General features: G+C 42.4%; 1 protein-coding gene across 1 annotated transcript in view; it reads right to left on the bottom strand.

The window, feature by feature from the left end:
- FBXW8 (F-box and WD repeat domain containing 8) overlaps positions 1-22,236 on the bottom strand; it is a 51,708-nt gene that overhangs the window by 23,582 nt on the left and 5,890 nt on the right. The window contains exons 3-5 of the mRNA XM_080559598.1: positions 18,071-18,235; positions 17,373-17,461; positions 4,081-4,238 (exon numbers count right to left, since the gene is read on the bottom strand). Coding sequence (XP_080415724.1) covers positions 4,081-4,238; positions 17,373-17,461; positions 18,071-18,235 — 412 coding nt within the window. The remainder of the gene's footprint in view (positions 1-4,080; positions 4,239-17,372; positions 17,462-18,070; positions 18,236-22,236) is intronic.

Here is a 22,236-nt window from a genome sequence, read left to right as displayed (position 1 = left end):
CTAGATAACAGGACATTTGGATACAATGTTTAACTACGAGTCCGTTGTGCCTTACGCAGCGTGCTGCTGTGTGGTCCAATTTTCGCAAGCCTCAGCGAGCATTACGCACGCTCCTGCTTTATCAAAGGTGAACGGCTGGAAGCTGCTCTCCATCAGCATTAACAGCGCCGGGCTCCAGTGCGGTCCCCTCCTTACAGCTGGAAGCACAAAGCCATCCTGCAAAAGCAGCTGGTTTTTACACCTGTCCTCACCTGGGTTTCTCACCGGTATAATAACCCAACACCTCTGCCACAAAACAAAGCCTCTCTTCTCCTATAAACTAGCCTAATCCCCTAACAGGAAAAGGCTGCGTGAACACAGAGGCAAAAAAAAGTTAAATCAGGTTTGCAACCATCATGACAGGGTGGCCCGGCACATCCCTGCTCCTAAAAGCTACCTGCAGCTACCTGCTGCCCCTGGCTGAGCCGAGGGAGGGCCACGTCCTGGCGCACAGCATCCTGCGCTCAGCTCCCAGCCACACATTACATCAGCTCTCCCACGTTACGATGCTGCTGCTAGCAGTGCTGACAGCCCTAGAAAATACACAGAACAATTTACATGTCTGTTACCTAAAAACAAAACAAAACAAACCACAGCAAATACAGAGGGATACGTATGCGAGAGCAGGGGCTCTGGACATGCTCCTGGTTTTCACGCTCACTCACTCCAGCTCCTGCACAGCCCAGCTGCAAGGAAAGGCCAGGAGCTGCTTAATTCCCATCATCTACGTGACGTTTTTCCTCTTTGTAGGTCGCAGTCCTGCCACTTCCTATTTTGACAGAAGCTCATCAAAAAATAAACAAAACAAATCTGTTCTCCACCTCTGAAAACAGTTCCTATTTGTATTTTTTTCCTCCAAGCTGGGAGCGTAAATTTATTTCCTTATGATATGGGGGTACAGATGACCAAGCCTGAGCTTCATTCCCAACTCGGTGACTCGAGAGGCAGAATTCCCTGACCTGGGTATAAAATCACACACCATTTAGCCAAGCCAAGGGTTTTGCATTGAGAGCCACCTGCACACCTGTGTACATCTCTCGTGAATAAGTATACTGCTGCGTGCTACGTGCAGTTTTCTTCAAAGAAACCCAAAACACTCACTTTCTCTAATTTGAGGCAGCCTGTTTCCTGCTCTAGCTATTTCACAGCAGGTCCTGGCACTTAGGGGAAGACTCCAAACATATTACTTCATTTCTGTCTCTGCAAACAGGGTACAGAAGGGACAACACCCGCAAGCAGCTCGAAGGGCATCGGAACGGACAAGGCAGCAGATTTCCAGTCCCAGAAAGCGGTGCTGCCAAAATTCCCTTCCTGGAGCCTGCCAACAAGCAAGCACCACTTCTGATCCCTGCAGAAACCACGTTCCCCTGCTCCAAGGTGCTTTGTGTCTTGTGAAGGGTCCCCAAGTCCTCCCCGCAGGTCTCGGGGCGCTCCCGTAAGCAGGAGCATCACCCCGTCTTGCCTACATGAGTATGAAGCGCTGCATTTAAAAACCCCAAAAAGACCAAAACCCAAAACCCAACACCCACGGACGTTCTCTTGTCACACCACATTGTTTTCAAGTCAAACTATGAGACTCCGGAGGGCGGGGGGAGGGTGATGGCTAAAGTAGACTGCTGTTTCCCAAAAGCTGTGGCTCGCAGCCAAAGGCAGGCAAGCATGGAGCAGATGGAGTCCTGGCAAGGCCCCTACTGTCCCTGCATTAGCAGCATCTGCTCATTACCCAGAACCCTCGCCTGCTTTATCTAATGCTCCAGGAAAAGCATTTTGATTTGATTCATTTCAGTTCGGTAACGTGCAACACAATTAGTGGTAAAATCAAACTGGAGGGCTGCCAGTGCTGACAATAGGAAACAAGGCAGAAGAAATATGAGGCCAGTGGGTTGGAATTCAAAAATCACAACTGTGGATCAAGTTGCCAAGTCCCGTTGCCCCAGGTGTACATGCAGTGCCCCCACTGAGCATTGGCATGGGCAGAGGAAACTTCATTTTCCCCCCATACACTTCTCTCTCATTTACCTCTCCTTGCTGCTTGTTCCTCAGAGGATGACGCCGTCGGAAACGTTCACCAAAAGTCACAATTCAATTTTTCTTTAGTGCCATCGCGGAGTTACAATTCACTTTGGATGCAGGCATCCCAGTAAGACCACCCTTTTTCCTTGCTGTATTTCCTATGCCTTGGGAAGCGTTTGCTACTACCGAACCAGAAAGCAGGGCTGCAAGGCAGGCACGACACGAGCAGAATCTGCCTGTTAGCTCTTCCCTGTGATCAGATGCCAAGGACATCACTGCGTGAGCTCTGTTGAACTGGGAGAAACTGATGTTATCTGAACGAGTCTGCTAGCCAGGGATTCGACAGAGAAGTCTAGACTCTTTGCCTGACAGCACCACCTCCAACACTAGCAGATGGTTTCTCTGTGTTAGTCAAACTTACAAACAAAGAGAAAAGGGAGCTGGAAAAGTACAACAAAGAACAATCAAACACATTATCTTCAAAGCCGCCCTCCCCCCCCCCCAAGTTGAAAATAATTCTCTCCACCAAACTGTAAATATGTGCTCTCAGATTCCCGTTAGTAAACATTTCTAAAAACAGTTTTTACAATCCCCTGTTCACATAGAAACTAATCTATTCTGACCAGGGTTCTCAAATCAGAGTAACTGCCATATCACAGAGCCCATTAACATTTCTACCCAAAAGAATAAAAGATGCAGAGCTTTATGCAAACTAGCATAGTCACAGCACACACAGGACTGACGACAAGGAGTGTGACAGAAAAAAAACCCTAGACAGATTATTAGATTAGTCAGTGGGAGACTAGAAAACAAACAAAAGAACCTCTGCTATATTCATTGTTTGGCACATTGGACAAAAAGCCAACACTTAAAACCCTCACTGTTATAATTTCCTATGACTCAAGTAAATAATATTAATGAGTGTTTTGTAATACCAGACTCGCTGTTGTCAGAAAACGTTTCCTATCAACAATTCTTAGCCCCAGAAAACAATAATATCACAACCCTGCCTAGAAACAACACTAAGAAAGCTGAGCATCTGAAACACTTATTTTCAGATATATAATTTACTTATAAAATAAAACATAAGGATTAGAGATTTTGTTTGGATTGCCCATTTTCGTTTTTGCTTCCACATGCAAAAACGCCAAGATCGTAGTATGTGTGCAATGCCCTCTAACTAAAAAAAAAAAAAACAAACGAAAAAACGCACACACAAAAAAAAGAAGAAAACAACAAAAACCCCACTGTCATCATTCACACTTAAGAAAAGGTTTAGGTGTCAAATCACACAACCCAAAGAAAGATGCTAAGAGCTGAGCTCTGCCTGGGCAACTCAGCCTGGGATTCCAGTTGTCAAGCACTGTTCAACCCTGACTTTTTTATTTGCTGTCCCCCAGTCCAGTAGACGTGTAGTTGGCTTATGGCTCTTGTTACCCTTTATATGAACATCTAAGGATATTTAAAACAATGCATATAACCAGAATTTTATTAGTTTCATTAAATATTAGGTCACAGTTTTTATTTCTCTATATCAAAGTACATAATAATCCAACAATGCAAACCAGTATTTTAGTTAAGAAAATGTGCATCCGTAAACTGCACAGGGAACGTAAGAGGACACAGACTAATCAGACATGCAAGTTTACCACTATTCCCATAACAAAGCCCCACACTACCCTGAGGGAGTTTTGGACAGAGGAGAACGCTGGTGGAAGAATATTTAATATTTTTATAGCCAAACAAGTTATTTGCTTAAGATACTTTGGCTGGACTACAGCCTGGCACTCAAGCTTTGTGTAGCAGTTCCAGTAGGAATTAAACATCAGTTTTAATGGGTGCTATGTTCCAATGCCTCCTAATGCATTTAGGGTTATTGGCCAACTTTCTCACATAAAAGCAAGTGTGTGCGTGTGTGTGTATATACAGGATTACAGACACACAAAAAGCTGAGCACAGCTGCTTCATTTTTGTAAAGCTTTTTTTTTTTTCCTCCCCTAAATAGGGAGGAGAGTTGTGGTTACTTACCGTCCTCGTAAGCTGCTACAGCCAGAGAGCTGTTTATCCTCACAAAGGAGACATGTGGCTGAGGTCCAGCATCACCAGGACCGTGCATTGGTTCCAGGATGGGGGCTGTGTAGTCCCAGGTGCGCGTGTCCCACAACCTCACTTCCCCCGATGTGTATCTGGAAAGGAAAGCTATTATTCATTCCAAAAACATCTGAAAAGAGGTAGCCACAAGAGAAGAGAGGAAGGAACAAGAAGTGTCTGGAAACCCAACGCCATTTACAGCTCTTAGACTGATTCTCCTCATGTTTACAACCCTACCAACTTTGTTCATTTTATTCCCATTTACTGCATGCAGCATTGGGTCTACTAAGACAGGTAAATTGGAGCTACAAGAATGAAACCACTGAGCTACCACAGTTTACCAACTATCAATGTTACCTTTACGGGTAAAATGCAACGGGAGCAGGGCTTCAGGAAAAAAAAGTTCATCACTAATGAGTCTAAATTACATCATGGCAAAACTTCAATCTGTTTCCTTTTAGTCTTTAAAAATGTATGACTGTGGTTGTGCCAAAGAAAGGCTGTTTAATCAGAGTATTTATGTACATACATACAAGCATTCACACGCATACACCCATCCAACCTACTGCTCTTTATAGAACTAAGCTCCTCAGTGCCTCATCAACAGATCACTTGCCTACATCTCTGAAGACTAATTAATTTATTCCTAGCATCAAGTGTTGTCTTCAGAATTAAAGCAACACTTCTTTCTTCACAGAAGACTCCCCTACCAAAATACCAGAAAAAAAAAGTTTAACATCAGACAAACTACACTTTGCTAATGAGAAAATCAAAAAACAGAAATAAGCTCAGATAATACTGAATATATTTAATGGAGTGAAGGCTGTAACACAGCAACACAAAAACTGTTCTGTGCCACACAACGTACTATTAATGGAAAAAAATCATTCCTGGATCCCGCAGGCAAAGTAGAGAAGCTCCCTCTATGAATGGTCAAAAAACATGGTCAATTTGGAACAGTTCAGTAGTTATTAAAAGGCAAGATATGACACTACTGTAACAATTAACAGTCGAACAGTCTCAGATGTCCTTTTCTGCCATACGTGAGACATGGATTCTGTTGGAAATGAAGGGTGTTTCCTGCTGTCAGCTTTGTTGCTGTATCTTGCCTTTTGGGAGAAGAACATTTCAAGAGTGTTTCTTCTTAACCTCAAAGGTCTACAGGGCAGAAATGTGCCTGTCCCATATTTATGATGAAAATAAGAAAGGAGTTGTTTACAAAGGTAGCAAAGGAAGGTGCTTAATAAAGGTTCAGAAGATGCTGGACTTCAGGATAAGTTACCCAGCTCTTTGGGGAGCATCATACACCTGGGCTGCAGGCACTCTGAAGCAGATTATTTCCAGCATCTCTGGGTGGAAATGCTCCACCTCATGCACCTGATTAAAGTGCCAAAGGAGGTGGTAGAAACTGTTAAGCAAAAAGAGATGCACGTTAATTCACTGCACTGAACTGGGAAGAGAAGAGACCCCTGTCCTTGTGACCTGCCTTCCTTTTCAGTGCTTTACACCACAAAATAGAAAAAAAATGAGAGAATTAGGAGGGATGGCACTTCTCCATCCTCCTCCTTTTGCAGATAAGGCCCAAGTCTCCCTATAAATCTTGCTTTTGTTTCCAATTTACAGCTGCACTATTTGAAAAGAATAGCATGGGAAAGAAGCTTCCTCAAAGCAAAGAAAAATGTTTCACTCTTGACTGGACAAGCTGTCTAGCCCAGTCCACAGGAAATATCACCGATTTGCAATACTGAAAAGCTCTCATTTCAGATAGCTTTTAAACTTTGGAGATGAAGCACAATAGAAATTGCATCTGGAACAGGTAATCGCACATATCTGTTGTGGTTGCACTCCTGTCCTCACTCCCTCACCAATGACTGGCACATGCTGGAGAGCTTTCGCTTCCATATCATGAAGCTGCGCTGCTCTCCCACTCTCGGCAAGGATCTGCTGAATACGAGAACTTCTTAGGGGAACCTCAGGTATGCCCTGGTGGGTTTGGGGCAGATACTACAGAAATACCACAAAAGACGACCTCAGCCGTAATGCTCATTCCCATTCTGTCAGGAGAGAGAACCACGGAATCCCCTAGGTTAGAAAAGACTTTCAAGATCACCAGGTTTAACCATCAACCTGACCTAACGAGTACCACAGAATGGAGCATTTTATGTGCCAGGAGAACCACACAGCGCCTACCAAACTCTCTCTTCATGCGTTTTGGTCCAGACATCCCACCAGTGCACCACAAGCCAAGACAAATGCCTTACATTCATCAGGAAGAGAAGGGAGGAGGGCAGTAAGGCATCTCCCTGCCCCCATCCCTCCAGCATCCCTCCTGCCCCGTTTCGCTCAGCACCACCACTCACCTCCTTCCCAGTGCAGCATGGCACCACCTCGGTCCCGTGCGGCAAACCTCACCGACAGAGAGGTGTTCCAAGACCACACTGGAAACCTAAATGGAGGTTTGGGTTTGGGCATTGAATCAGAATGGGGAAATGGGAGACATAAAGCACCTCCTCAGCTGACAGCACACCCCGCTGGCCATCGCTGCCGGTTCCCAGCGCACGGTGGGTCCGTCCCAGAACTGAACTGGAAGAGTTTCAAACGCAAATGAGTCCAATTCCAACCTAAAAAATTTAATGGTTCAACTCCCTGCTTTTAATGCTGTTGTAAAGAGCAACACACTTTCAATTTGTAACCACAACAAAAGGCTTTTAAACTATTAAAGCAATGCCTTGCTGTAAAAAAATAAAAAGGCTGCTTTATTGCAGATAATTGACAAATCTGCCATATCAATATAGATGGCTGAAGAACACGCTGCACTGCACAGAACCTCGTCCTAGATAATTTCAGTATTTCTATTTATTTCCTACCACAAAATTTTTTTCCTTTACATTTCCCCCTGAAAATTTTGCTTGGGCTACCAGCTACTGAATGAAAGAACCCCAGATTGAAGTCTGCTGCCACAGAACAGGCGGAACGCTCCAAACTCATTCAGTTACTGATTTTTCTACCACAATGGATATGAAAAACCCACAGAGCTTTCTGCTGGAGATAGAATATACTATTTTTAATACAACAGCAAATACAGTCTATTGTTTGAAATAACCAACAGCATTCAGCTGCTGCTTTCCCCCATAGCCTACCACGCTGGGTATATTGAAATGATTATTCCAGTGGCACATACATACTCTGATATCTAATACAAGCCAGCTGCAAAAACAAAACAAACAAACAAAGCCACAAACAAACAAAAAAACAAACCCAAACCTAAAACCCCAGGTTCTCAAGTTGAAACAAAAATAAAACTGTTACAGACCATACCTGATCTACTTCATTGAGAAAGGCTGTTCCAAGTCTTGCTTTCCTGAACCCAACAGGGAGCAACACGAGACTATTGCTTACAGTCCCAAGTTTTTCCCTCTCCAGATACCCTCTGCCCTGATGCCTTCCGATTTTCTCCAGTGCCTGGCTTTCAGCTCTGGGGCTGCATGCTTCTCTCCCTCTTCACCAGATGCAGCCACCCTTCTCTTAGTGTTCAACAGACACTGCCCACCCAAGTAACTCAGCTTCTTTGATGGACCTACATTTCACTTTGCTCTTGTTCTTTTAAACATCTCAGTGAATCCACGTGAGTAGCAGCAGCTGGAGAAAGACAAGCTATATTTTTTTTTAACTGTACTTCTCTTCCTCACCCTGACAAGTCAGTTCTGTAACTCTAGACAGATATGTATACACATCTGTAAGAGAGCCTGCAAATTCAACTTAAGCTTTACAGAGGAGTAAAACAAACTTGCTGAAACAGAACAAGAGGTGGAATGCATATGGTATAGAGAAATTGATAAAAATTAAGTTCATACGTTATCTACAAACATACTACAATAAAAATACCTGCTCACTAATCAAAAGCATTTCAGCATCTTTTTACTGACAGTAACGTCATAATGAGATGAACAATTTCCTCGTGTCCTCTCACATGAGTAAAAGCAGAAGACTGAAGGAGAAGGAGACGGGTTAAAAGCTGCTGCTGCCCCACGATGGCTGGGAAGCAGGTGGTGAAGTGCAGAGCACATGTGGGAGGAAGCAGAGATGGAGGCTGGGCACTGCTCTAATGAAGTGGTGCTGAAGAGGCAGGCGATTTGATAAGGAGAAAAACATCAGGAAACTGGTCAAAACACAGGATCTCATCTGAAAAAGCTCAACTGTGTTGGATAGCAATAGCCAGAACAAATTTGGGGAAGAGGAGGAGGGGGAGGCTGATCTCTCTCCAGAGCCCCAGATGTCTTTATCGTTGCCTAATGACAATTACACTCAACCAATTAAGACACTGCTATCACAGTTGCATTGTTAGTAAGCCTTTGGCCCTGAGTGTTGATGGCTGTCTAATTAGTGTTTGTGCAAAGTACAACTGCAACTAATATATAAACTGACAAATACACAAAAGAAAAACTGTTAACAGGAACATTTTCAAAACAGTAGAGACTCTACTCATTCAGTCCATGGCAGCAGCAAAGACAAACCGCTTTCCTTCATGGCCCACTTACTGCTGGCACTGCAGAATTTCACTTCAAACAAGCAGGTCAACCAGACCATCGCTGGCTTTCTGTTGAAAATGGATGTTGGTGTAAGTCCGTTTTGGAGGCTGCCTCAAGCACACCACTCCAGGGCAAGTCTCACTGCACTAGGTCTTAGGTCTAGGCACTAGTCTTAGGTCTGAACACCTAAGACTTTTGGTAAGACACTTCACAAATGGGTTTATATTTTTCATATTTTTCTCTGAAGAAATCATAGCAAGAAAATAAAAAAGGAGGAGAAAGAAAAGCCTTTGTTTCACAGTCAGGTTTGATTTCCAGAAGGCAAAGTCTGTTCAGTTTCCAGATACCTGCGGTGATCAACAAAACAAAACAAAAAAATCCAACAACTTTGTTTCAGGCAGTCAGTGACCATCTGTTAATACTCAAAAGATCTTATTATGAAGTCCTTACAATGTCAATGCATTTTATTGAAGTCAGTAGGAATTTTGCTCAAGTAACAATCTCCAGCTATAGCTCTGTTTAAATGGATGCCTGTTGATAAGCAAGTAAAATAATGAGTATTTTGCACTGTCTTGCTGCAACAAGGATCTCAGACCTTTCATCCTTATTCCACCAAAAGCACCTAACCAGTCCTTCATGTCGTTAATTAAAGTACTTAATCAATGACCCCCCTCAGTAGACTTAAGAATAGAGTTCAATTAGCTATGCAAATCCAAGTCCAAACACCTTTGTTAGTTGGTTCAATCTGCTCCTAAAGCTTCATTTTTCTATAAGGCTCAAGTGAGAAAGTGATAATTCATAACGTTCAGTTTCAAACACCTCTTCATCAAACACGTTGCAAGTTGGAAGATATCTCCATTGCAACACACAGTGCTGAAATTATTAAATAGATTCTGCCACCTTCATTATACTCAACATTAAGACCCACAGCTTTTCCCTGAAGCGAGGGAGAACGATACACAGCTTGCTTACACGAGTCGGAGACACCTCACAAATAAGGCTGGATGAAAGATGTAGCAGCTCCCCAGCCTTCCTGTGCTCTCATTTACAGTTAGAGATATTGATTTTGCCACTACGTATAAAACCAGCAGATAGCTTGGCTAAGGGATTTCTTAAGAGAGATTCAGGAAAAAAGTCTAGTAGCAGTTACAGAATGCAATGATGGAGTAAAGAGAGCTACTTTGTATGGCAGAAAGGAATATAAATGTAACACGATGACAAAAAATGAAATACAAGTGGTACAGAAAAGAGAAAGTTTTCTGCTATTTCACAGAGAAGTGGAAAGCTATAACAAAAAATACAAGAAAAAACAGATGGAAGTAAACAAAACCAGCACTTGAAACCATTTTAACACTGGTAGATCAACTTTATGTCCACGATTCCATTCAAACGTTACTTTGGGTTGCTAGCTACACGAGAGCGACTATGAAAAAAGTGACTGAACTTGTACCAAAACTGATTTGGAAACAGTCTGAGTCTTAACATGTAGGAAGTACATTCTGAGCATCCCTGTGACCAGTTCCTGAACACTTACAGAAACTAAGCTGGAAAAGAGCTTATACCTTCTTTCTCATGGCCTTATTTAGGAAACTATAGCTCTAGAAAGTGGGTTAAGCTGCTTGAGATAGCACGCAGTTCTTCTGTTATCTGTAACGAAATTAACATTTCACCAAGTTCTTCTGTGTGCCTTACTTTCTTATTAATTTTAAGCACATGCAAATGCCATACCAAGGGAACAGAAACAAGCCAAAGGGTTATATGGCAGGCAAAACATTTTAACGAACACTTTAAAAAGAATTTAGAGAAAGCCAAACTGTCCCTAGCCATTTCTTTATTAAGGCCAAGAATCTCCCATCACTAAGAACAAAGTTCCATTAATGAAACCAGCTGCTCTGACCAAGGAAACATAGCACAGTGTGTACTGCCTATGGCTGCTGACATAGGAGTGGAAACGTACATTTTTTTCAAGAGAAGTCAGGAGGAATTACGATGTAATTTGGGAAGGATCTGGTACATCAGCCATATTATTTGATAAAAGGACAACCGTGTAATGGAACAAATAACACAGTGGCTCCGGTTTCAGACACGGGACTGAAAAGACCATTTGAGGATGATGTAAATTGATCTGTTTGTGTGTCAGAAGGGATGCAAACTGCAACATACTGCAAGAGCAGAAAGGAAAAGCATCACCTGAACTTTAAGGCACTGATAGCAACAGATGCCGGTAGGTCACGAACACTGTAAAAATGAACTGTCCAAGAAATTCACAAAAGAAAAAGGATGGGCTGGTCCAGCCTCAGCAGAAAGCTGGGTTTTACAATAAAAATAACTGCTGTGACTTCAGAACATCAGGCATCACTTCACATACAGCAAATCCCGCTGCGGCAACGCGTCCTTCCGCATCCAATCAAACCTGTAAGTAAACCAATAGCTTAATGGTGGGCCAGGCTGGAAAGGGAGCTGTCACAAAGAGTCAGTATCAAGCTCCTACTATTGGTTTCACCTGAAAGGCTCTTTTTTCACCAGATGACAGAGAAGCCGATGTGCTTGTCACTTAACACAACCTTACCTAACTCCCAGAGTTTGTCATCTGACCCCTCTGAACTCGTGATGTCATCCCATTTTCAACCTCCTAAAGGTGACTCGCATGAAAAAACAGGTCTGACACTTATTACTTCTTAACAATGACAAGAATGAGTGAAGAGAGCACAAAGGGTTTGGGGGGAGGTTGAAGGAAGAAGGCAAGTGTTTTTGCATCCTCCCTTCCTGCTTTGTTTTATATCCAGGCTCTCAGCCACCGGGAGGCGAGGGAAAAACCTCTCCAAGTTGCGACATTATGCAAGTGAAACTGAAGCAATTCAATAAGGAAGGGGTTTGTTCAGGCTGTTTAAGACTTTGGTTTGTTAACTTTTATTCATTTTCATTACTAATTAATATTTTGGTTTCCTCAGGTCTGCATATTGAATTAAGATGCAAGAGCTAATAATAAATACCTAGAGAATAGCCCACAAGCCCTATAGCAAAAAAACAAATTAGATGAGAGTTGACATGAAGTTTTTAAAAGTGCAGAGAAGTATTTTCAAGCCTTTCGGGCTAGTTTCACACATCATTATGAAGCTAAAAAGGGTGGCAAGCCCATTTGTTAAAAAGTCATTTGCAGGTCACCTTTGAGCAAGAGGAAAGCAGTGCGGAAGGTGATCCTAGAGAACAAAGAAATCCACCATATACTAGCAACTGCTTTAATGTTGCTTATAGTGACTTAATGTTGCTTATAGTGACTTAAACTGCAAGGCCCAAACTGTTCAAAGACACTGCAGTGTTTAAACTCTAACTCCCATAAGACTCCAGAACGAAGACAACTTTATTAAAGTTATCTCGGTGCATTCAGCTTCTCAGTACGGCAGAGTCAAAATGTATTACCTCTAGAACAGACGATTCCCCTAACCACACAGGGTATTTAGAGAGTTCCTCTTTTGCTTCTCATTGCCTTTATTAAGCAACACTGCCCAAATAAAGGAGAAACACCATCTGTGCCAGGTAGCTCCACCCTGAAAGGAGAAGCGTTAACCTGCAGATTTATGGAGGGCACTCAGAGCAGATGGATCTCACTGGCCCTTACCTCAAAAAAAAAAAAAGTATCTGGGAAAGGAGAAGGAGGAAAACCCCTGAGGTTAAAATGTAGAGAGAAGAACCCAGGGCTGACTCCCAGCCTATCTGTAAGTGGTGCTGAGGCTCCATGCATCTGCTAATATGTCTCTGTGGCACAGCGCAGGCATGTGCCGCTTAAATCTCCATTTATGCAAGCTCTTATCTATCATCCTTTCTTCAAAGAAAACTGAAGAAAAAAAGTATCAGACACCTTTATATTTTCAGGCCTTTGGAACAGTGATCTAACTATGGATCTCTTCTGTTGCTTTCACTTGGAAAGCTTTCAGAGCTACAGGCAGCACCAGCAAAGCCAAAGTGCCCTCTCTGCAAGCACAAAAACAGCCAACGCAATGCCCAACAAAACATCAGTCTTGGGCCTGACGCAGACACGGTGTGGTTGTATGCGGCGCAATGCGAGGTGAGGTGACAGCCACCAACACAGGGCAAGTTCACCACGCAGTGCAAGGACACCCACAGGTGAGCATTTCGCAGAGCCAGAGCGCCTCACATCACACTACTGACCTGTTACACCACGAGATCCACTGCACAGTGACACCACCAGCAAGCCCCAGGTTCACACTCTGAGATCTGTATCTCACGGAGGACCTGACCTCTGACTACATACGCCTGTCGGCGTGTCTGTCAACACCATCAAGGAAAAAAAAAAGGACTGATTTTACCATCCAAATATGCTCCTGCTTGAAGAACCCAGATTTGTTTAAGGTTTTATTAACAGAAAGTGAGCGAATCCAGGCATCCTGTATTGAAACCAAACGCACAACGGTATCAGGTAAAGCGAACATAAGCATCAGCAGTAATTTATAAGAGCCAAGCAAGCAGACATAATTGCTTTAAGTAAACTCTGACTTAAAGAAGAAACTACATTTGAATTGAATAAGGAGAGGGGGGAGGACAACATCTCTCTAAAGAAAATCCTTCGAGACATGTAACTGTAGAAAGGCTGGCAAATACAACATTGATTGGGAGTGAGGTAACCACAAACACCGCTGTCTCAAATGAAAAGGGATTCAAGGTCTGACCCAGAAAACAAGCATCGTAACCGCTGGGATAAAATTTTAATGATAAACACAAGATGCTCTGCATGCAGGCCAGATTGAATTATCTGATGTCAGCCAGTAAATGTGAGGCGCTCTGAGAAAGAAGAGCTGCTAGCAGCCACCTTCGACTCACAGCTCAGGTTGCACTTAATCAATCCTTGATATTCTGCCATCTTCTGGCTTGAGCTTTGGCAGCAGCACGGGGAAAGTACAGGAGAGTGCAAGAAAACAGGGACGTTTCTCTAAGGAAGAGCCAACCCTGTATAGCTCATCTTTGCCTCTTTAAAAGGAATTAATAAAGAGATCCACTCCTGGACCAGTTCAGGCAAGCTATGCCTCTGTGGATTACACTCACAGCCACTGTTATAAATCACCCTGTCTACAACCTGTACAAATTCATTTTCGGAAAGATTAAAACAAAAACAAAACCTCTACAGCAACTAAAATAAAGCTGCATCATTCCACTTTCCAGCAGAGTCTGAAGCAGTGTAACGAAGCATGTGAGATGAGGTCTATCAGAGCACATTTTTCCCAGGCTTGCTCCAAGATCCAAAATACACAACATTTCTGCTGGAGAACCTTATTCTCCCCTCCTTTTTATTTATTTTAATTTTTATAACCATTCTCTGATCTCCCAAGATCCTGAGCTGAACCTCCTGAAACCAGGGAGCAGCTGCGACGCACTGCCACAGTTTCCAGCCATAAAGGCAGAACGTAATGCCTGGCTGGCCTGACCGAGCTGAGCCAGAGCGCTGCAGCTGCTCCCCGAAGTCAGGCATCAAAAACCTGCTCAAAACTGAGTGGCCCTATTTGTCTCCAGTGCAGCAACCTGAATATAGAAGGAAAAAAAGGTAAATGATGCCACAAGCCACCGCTTACAAAAAAAAAAACAGAAATGCACAAAATTAGCTCTAAGATCATCACCAATTTGTCCAACCTTCCAAAGTCACAGGCTGTTGTTTAGCTGTATGCACATGGCAAGCCTCGCTGTAACCTATGATTATTCACATGTAAAGCTAAGCACGTAAGTGTTTGTGAAACTAGAGATATAATCATTAAATGTAACAGATAATTGATATTTATACTGAGAAGAAAATTGACTTCTGTTAACCTCAGCTATTAAATTACTTCTTCAGTACTGAAAGAATGCAACGGCTAACTATTGATCACTAGATTCATTACACTTTTATGACAAATTTGAAAGCACAATGCCATTAAGTACAATACTATAAGCTGGGAGAGAAAGGGGTGGGTTATGTTTGGATTTAAACAAAAAACCCCTTCAATCTACCTAAATAGTTACCAAATGTACATAATGGAGAAAGTAATTCCCTGCACAATCAACTAATGTCCTTGTAAGTTTTAACTATAAGTCTTTTTTGATCTGCACTACTACAAATGGAATAAAAACATTTATACAAAAATAATGCAACAAACAACAAATTTGAAAAGATCTGTATGCTCTGCCAGAGATCTGCCAAAAAAAAAAAAAGTTGTTTTATTTTTTATAGGGGGATGAACTAGAAATTTTATTCTTGAAGACTGCATTCTCTCAGGTAGTGAAAATCAAAAGATGAGAAAAGAGAAAACAGTCAGGAAACAATGATCCGTGTATGATGCTGAAGACACCTGAGGCAGCAGACACATCCAGCTTTTGTAAGAGCACCAGTAGTCATATTTTCTTATTGTTGCATCTTCCTCAATTAGTTGAATAGTTTTTGAGATATTACCAGGAGGAGAGCAGTGGGCTATTGTCTTGTAGACTTTGATCATCATTGGCAAAACAACAAATTCACCTTTGGAGCAAGTTACAGAACTGCTTTTGGCTCACAGCAATTTGCGAGATGCCTGCAGAGATCTCAAGCTATCAGAGCAGAGGGAGTGGCAAGAGGTAAACAGCAAAGGAAGTAACACAATTTTTGTGTTCCAATACCCTAAACGTTTAATTTACTGAACAGGTTAAGTCAAACAGCTGAATTTGATTTCCTCATGTTGTTTTATCAAATGTACGCTCAGCGCTCCATAAAAGGACACTTCATTCTCAAAATTTATTTTCTCACGGAAGGGAAATTATTGAAAAGTAATTTAAGTGAAAACCCCAACATCACTTTTCCCAATGGAGGTGCACGTGCAGCTTTTCCCTCAGTTGTCTCTCACCTGCTCACTTATTTTTGTGAACGTCAGTTCCTCGAGAGCACACCTCCTTTCCCTGTGCCAAAGCAGGTGAACTCACAAGAATCAAGAGCACTGAAAGAACTAGGAATCAATATGAAAAGATCATCCGAAACCATGCATAAGCCTGGCTTCTGTGATACACCAAGCCAAAATACAGACTAGTGAGTTTAACATACAGGACAAACCTCCTTTGTTTATTAATCCTTTAGAAATTATTCTGCCTACCTTCTACGTACCGCATGTTTGGATATAAACACAATGGAGAAAATGAAGAAAAAGAAGAGCTGGAGATTTTGGCAGCAACGTGGAGACAACTGGGGTTTCTGGCTCCCAAAAAAGTACAGGAGGTTTCATTAGAGACAGCGGAACAGACACAGTAGTGCGGACCCCTAGCCAAGGCCAGGAAACGCAGTGCCCAGGCTGAAGGGCACAAAAGAAAGGCAGGCTGCAATCTGCAGAGCTGGATCCCAGCTGCAGCCAACAGCAGCCTGGGCCCCGTCGTGTCCTACAGGAGCCTCCACGGCCCAAGGAAACCTCGGCGTCAGGCAGGAGCAATGCGAGTCCTGCCGTACTCCAGCTGCACGAGTTTTTCAAGCCTCTTCCCACGGCCACTGTTTAGGTTAACCACTGTGTGGCACTGCCCCTCCAGAGGTCACACGCTACACGAGTCTTCGGCAGAAGCGTTTTTACCATTTTAACGCAACTGACTCCAGTAGCAAAAAACATTGCATGGAAAGCTGAGAAAGAGCAGCAATAGTCAACGAGATGACGGGACAGCAAAAATCAGAAAGTGAGACCTCCAAAAGGAGAAGTGAAACAAGGGGGAGAGCACCTAGTAAACAGTAAACACAGTAAAAGCTTGAAATTCCCCTTTCACTCCTGCTGTCTCCTAGTTCACATTTCAGCTTTCACTTGCCCAACAGCATTCAAAAGCATTTCAGTGTATAGGGGAGTTACCTACACACAATATATTTCAAGGCACCTTTCCTTTAACTGACGAGTCAATTTTACAGTATTTTATAGGCAGTTTTCTCTCATACCACAATGTGTAAGCAAACCATTAACTTGGAGTGCTATAAAATACGGGATTCTGGTATGTTAGAGGACAATGTCCTCTGCCCCAAGATGATATCACTTCTATTTACTAGCGTGACTTCTTCTGGAAGGCTAACTATTAATGAACCTGTAAAATCCGAGCACAATGCAGTAAAACCTTACCTCTACTCAGGCAAGTCATGACAACCTCTGCCAAGAGTTTGGGAGGTTCTTAAGATAGCATTTTAAAAGTGTAAGACAAGCGAATAACTAATACTAAATCACAGTCCTGACAAAGTCTGATATTACGAGAAGAGGAGATTGAGTTTCTCCATGTTTTTCTTCCTAATTGTCTTTTAAAAATAGGGTAGAACAGTGATAGGCCTAAATTTATCTTGCCACAGGACACACTTATCTTTCAGATGAGAAGATTTTCATGGAAAAAAAAGTAATAAACTATTTTTCAATATGTATCTATTTCATTCTGTGTGTTTCTGCAGCAAAGCAGTAGATATAGTTCATTGGAAATTGGAAAATTAATTGGAAAGTACTACAGTCTTTACAGGGACTATACTGAAGTTACAATAAAAACTTGTACTACTGAAGCGATTTGTAGATACCTATAATTATCACTTACCTTAGGATCAAAGTTTTTCACCCACAAGGGAACTGCAGCCAAAAAAAATTCACCCTTGTTGCTTCAAACTGATGCTTTATTTGAATTTGTTAAAAGGCAGCATGAGACTTCAGTGAAGGACAAATGAGCATTACACAACATACTCACCCAGCAATAACGACTCCATCAGAAGAATGTACATCACAGAGAACTTTCCCCAGCTCATACTGCAGCTGACTCACAGCACCGATGCGGTTCTGCGCAGAAAGATGAGACACGGTGTTGGTATTGCAATGTGTTCATCTACCAAGTTCATTCGCTTCCTCACAGCAAACTCCGAGCTTTTCTATTGCTCCTGACAAGCTGCAGTGCAGCTGAGAGAGGACTGATCTATTTTATGCTTGCCTCCTGGAATTTTTTACAGACAGAAAACGAAGGAGAAAGCAGCTATCATTCTCCATTATCATTCACAATCGTTAAGCAGAGAAATGTAACTATCACAACAAAGACATGGGAGCTTGCTTTCTGCTAAGATACGTAAGGAACTGAGAAGGAGCCTTCGTCTTAAGGGCTGATTGTCATCACCAAAGGATGGCTGAAGTAAAACCATCGCTCTTTCACCAAAGTCAACGGAGTAGCACGGCAAACAGAAAGACTCATTCCCCAGAAGTAATCAGTCACTGAGGAGGAAAAAAAAAAATTACAGCTGGGGCAAAGTCTCATAAATCCCCCAGCAGCTTTTCCCTTTTAACTAGCAAAAAGAAGCTGCAATACAAAAGACCAGCTTTTCACTGTCACTTGTTTGAATGAGGTTCCCACTTTTCTACAGCACCTGGATCCCATTAAACCAATCTTCCCCTTTTTACCTTCCAGTTGGTTCTCAAAGTGCGCTCTTTGGCACGACAGTCCTTAAGGGCGAGCTTCCAGCAGGAACGATCAGAGATGCTTGTATCTAATAGGTATCCTTCCTGTTGGCACAACCGGTACCACAACACCTCATCTTCTGCAAGTACTTTCCATGTTCTGCTGACCTAGAAATCAAATACACGTATTTTATATATATGTATATAGAATTATTATGTTAAATTATTAGCAGAAGTTCAATTTTACATAAAAACAATACAACATTTCTGTTCATTCTCTTAACTGAGTCAAAACGCTTTGTTTCTGATCCATTAAAACTCCACACCAGTGTTCAGCGGCCACAATCCTAACCTGAAATATGAGTGTCACACAAAATCTGGAAAGGAAAAGCAGCAAAAAAAAAATGGTTAAGACAGTACTGTAAGCTTCAAGCAAAAATATGAATTTATTTTCATATTTATAGCTAAGAAAAACCCTGCAGATCACACCACTATCCTACTGACAATGCCTGATTAGGTGGTGACAGTGATTTCACAGCATGGCTGAGGTTGGAAGGGACCTCTGGAGATCACCTGGTCCAAGCTCCCTGCCCAGCAGATTGGTTAAGAAGGGTCAGGGTTAGGATTTGGAGAGAGAGAACGTGCAGACTCCTTTGTGAGTGGGGTTGCGAAAGGGCTGCCAAAGGATGAGGGCTACCCAAAGTTCTCCATTGTGAGCGCTATTTCGTGGGTGCCCTAGGTGGGCTGCTGTTGGACCTGGGTGCTGGCTGGGGTTAGGAGAGAGAGAAAGCACCTTTTTGTAAGGTGTGCACCTCTTGTATTACAGCTTGCATAAACAGGAATGAATTATTCAGGTTTTCAAGTAGCCTCAAGTTGCTGTTCATTTCAGAGGGTGCAGCTTCATAATTAATTGCAGGCTTAGATTTAAAGATTCAAGAGGTAATAGGCAATTTAGGTAGCATTTGTAATTCTTAAGCTAAAAAAAAACAACAGGTTTAGCCAATGAAAGCTGCTGCCAGTGAAAGCAGCAACCAATCACACACTGTTTCCGGAAGACTAAAAAAACCTTCTCAGTCTGACATCACTTTTTGGATGCTTAATTGTAAGCTGCTGTGTCTCACTCCCAGGATTGCACCTAAAAATCTAGGTCTCCTGTTCACAGGAAACTCACAGGACCACCTCCTCACGTTTACTTGCCATTCATTCCACGTTTACACACAAGTAAAACACGGCACAGTGCAGTGAAAAATAAACCATCACTTGTTCTGTATTTTTTGAGATTAATTCCTTTTATATTTTGTTATCAGCATGCGTGCATTGCATCAGACTTCTTAAAAACACAGCTCTGAACTATGAAGCACAGCTTCACAAGATTATCTATACTATGAGGACCGCCGAAGGTGTAAGATCCTTTTAGGTGGTACAGATGTGCAGTAAGGCCACAGAGCACAAGCCACTGGAGTACCCAAGCGGGCAGTGCGGCTTGCAGAGAGGTTGAGGTCCAGAAATCTCTCAGTCACATAAATGTGACCCTGCCTTACAGGTCTCCTCGGGTCACAGGAGTGCAAAAACACCGTATGTGCCCAGATCTCTCCTTGGAAACTTTATGAAGCTTCTAGCTGTTTTATTTACGTTGTGCTGTCTGGGTTGGTCTTCTTGTAAGGAGGCATGCGTAACATTTCTGCTGTCGAAAAACAACGTCCCATTAGGAATCAAGAACTGCATCACACCTCGTGACCCATTTCTTCCAGGATAAAAGGAAAGGGTTTGATACCTGAGAAGACTCAGGGGAAGACTGAGCATCATACAGATGTTTCTAGCACAGCTTGATGCTGCCACAGGGGCCGTTCAGGCTGGGTATCAGGAGAAGGTTCTCCACCGAGAGGGTGGTCGGGCACTGGGACAGGCTCCCCGAGGATGTGACACGGTCATGGCACCAAGCCTGCTGGATTTCAAGGAGCGTTTGGACAACGCTCTCAGACACATGGTCTGAGTTTTGGGTGGTCTGTGCGGAGCCAGGAGTTGGACTCAGTGATCCTGTGGGTCCCTTCCAACTCGGATATTTCGTTATTTTCTATCCACACAGGAGAGCAGTTCTCGAAGAGGAACGTCCAACTCCAGCAGAGCTGACGTTCTAGTTAGTCACCAGAAGAGACACAACCCTTTCCCATCATCAAAGAAAACAACCTGGATAGGGCAATAACAACTGCCTTACAGATTACCCAAACCAAGCACCAAGTACCCCCTAGCATGATTTGGCATTCTGTAGTAAAAAAGCAGGGACTTCAGTGCTTAATGTTCCTGCCACTCTAGGGACATTCTCCCGAAGTTCAGAAGAAAAAAAAACAAAACTGCTACACTTTAATGGAGAATTTGCTCTTGAATTGATTGTAAAGCAATATAAACCCACACAGTATTGCTCAAAGGAAAAAAAAAAAGAGCTTTTTGCTGACACAAAAAAGCAGCTGTTCCGCAGTAGTTGAGCACCCTGGCCAAGCTTGGTGAACAGTGAAGGCACCTCTCTCTGCCCCCAAAACAGGGGCACATTTCTGCTGACACGGAGGAGGCTAATGCACAAACAGAAGCGAAAAAAGCCCAACTATGCCCACTTGCTTTAAAGGAAAGAAAAAAAAAAAACAAAGCAAAAAAAACATAGACCTTTGGAGTTTGCCAAAACAGACGGTGTTTGTACAAACCTTTCTGGTTTCAAGGTCTTAAAAGCATTTTATAAAGACATTAAAAAAAAAGAAGAGGGGAGGAGGACTACATAAAATTTAGACTGCCTATTCAACTTTCAGGAATAAACATTTAAGGGGAATAGAGATCCTATCCTATTATGATTTTTTTTAAATCAAATTACATCGAATCCTGCTGCTTTACAAGCATGAATTTCCAAAGGGTCCCTAACACAGCCTTTTCTTAATGCACCAAAACTGGCATGACAATCCTTTGTAAAAGCCCCACTGAGCGAGCCTCAGCTGCAAGAAATCTCTAATAAAAGTGTCTCAAGCATTTCACTTTACAGCACCACTGTGAGCTGCTGCATTAAAACCAGCCATTGGCTTGAAGTCAGCTTTATTATATCTGCTTGACTTCGAGTTTCAGGTGAGGCACTGAAAGCCAGAGTATTACAGCTTTATTTATATGCACCCATACGTCCTGCTTGTTGGAGAGGAGCTGAGGCACGCAAAGCTCTTATTAAACTATGAGCATAATTATTTCCAAACCTACACTACGTACAAACTCCGACAACGATCAATGACAACATCTTACAGAGTTGTTTATAGATTTAGAGTCTCCAATTAAATTTTGTCGTTAGCTTTCCTATTATCCTTTTACTACAGTTCTCAACTGTTCTCAGTAAAGAAACTTCGTTTTCCCCTGGGCTCTACACGGGAACAATTTTATATCTCTAGTTCGGCAAGCAATAATGCTCAGAAGGTCTTCAAAGGCTTTTGCTGACATAGGTTTTGCTATGTTGTTTTGTGTTCAGGGGATTCTTTTTTTTTCTGTGCAAAAACAAGCAAAACAAAGAAACTAAAACGAACCCACCTCTTCCATCAAATCCTAAATTCTTCTAATCCTGTCTTAATCAACTGGCTGAAATCCTAATGAAGGTTTATTCATCCCTCCCCATCTGATAACTGTCTTTGTTTCGTTAGGTTTGTTTTCTTCCCTGGTCACACAAAGATAGATTCAAGGTTCATTTGCTGAATCCAGGGGCCTCAATTAGAAATATCTGGACCTTCAATTCAGTACAACACTTGGCGCCAAATAGTATTTAAGCCAAAGCCATTCAGATGCACATTTACCAGGTGGAAGCTGCTCATCTTTTCAATTCACAGCCATAATGTTATTTTAAGTCTCATTCTGAGCCCCTGAATCAGGAAATCCTTATCCACCCGTTTCTCTGCTCTCCCTCTCCTAACCAGGAGGATGGGTGATTATTTTTACCCATAAACAACCATGATAAAAAAGCATGTTCATAAAATAACTGAGATTTTATTTTTCAAATGTCTAAACGCTACCAGTTTAACAATTCCAGAAGCTTTAACAGCAAGCATCTGCAATTCTTGATTTATGCAATTCATTCTTAAATTCCTAGAATGAGTCTCCCTGGGCCTAGATACACATACAGTTGTCGTGCTGGGAAACGTTTCTAAATCATC

The sequence above is a fragment of the Anser brachyrhynchus genome, assembly GCF_964034855.1.
Source record: "Anser brachyrhynchus genome assembly, chromosome: 17".
Taxonomy (NCBI): Eukaryota; Metazoa; Chordata; class Aves; order Anseriformes; family Anatidae; genus Anser; species Anser brachyrhynchus.
The sequence above is the reverse complement of the archived record's forward strand: the minus strand, read 5'-3'. Positions and strand labels throughout refer to the sequence as shown.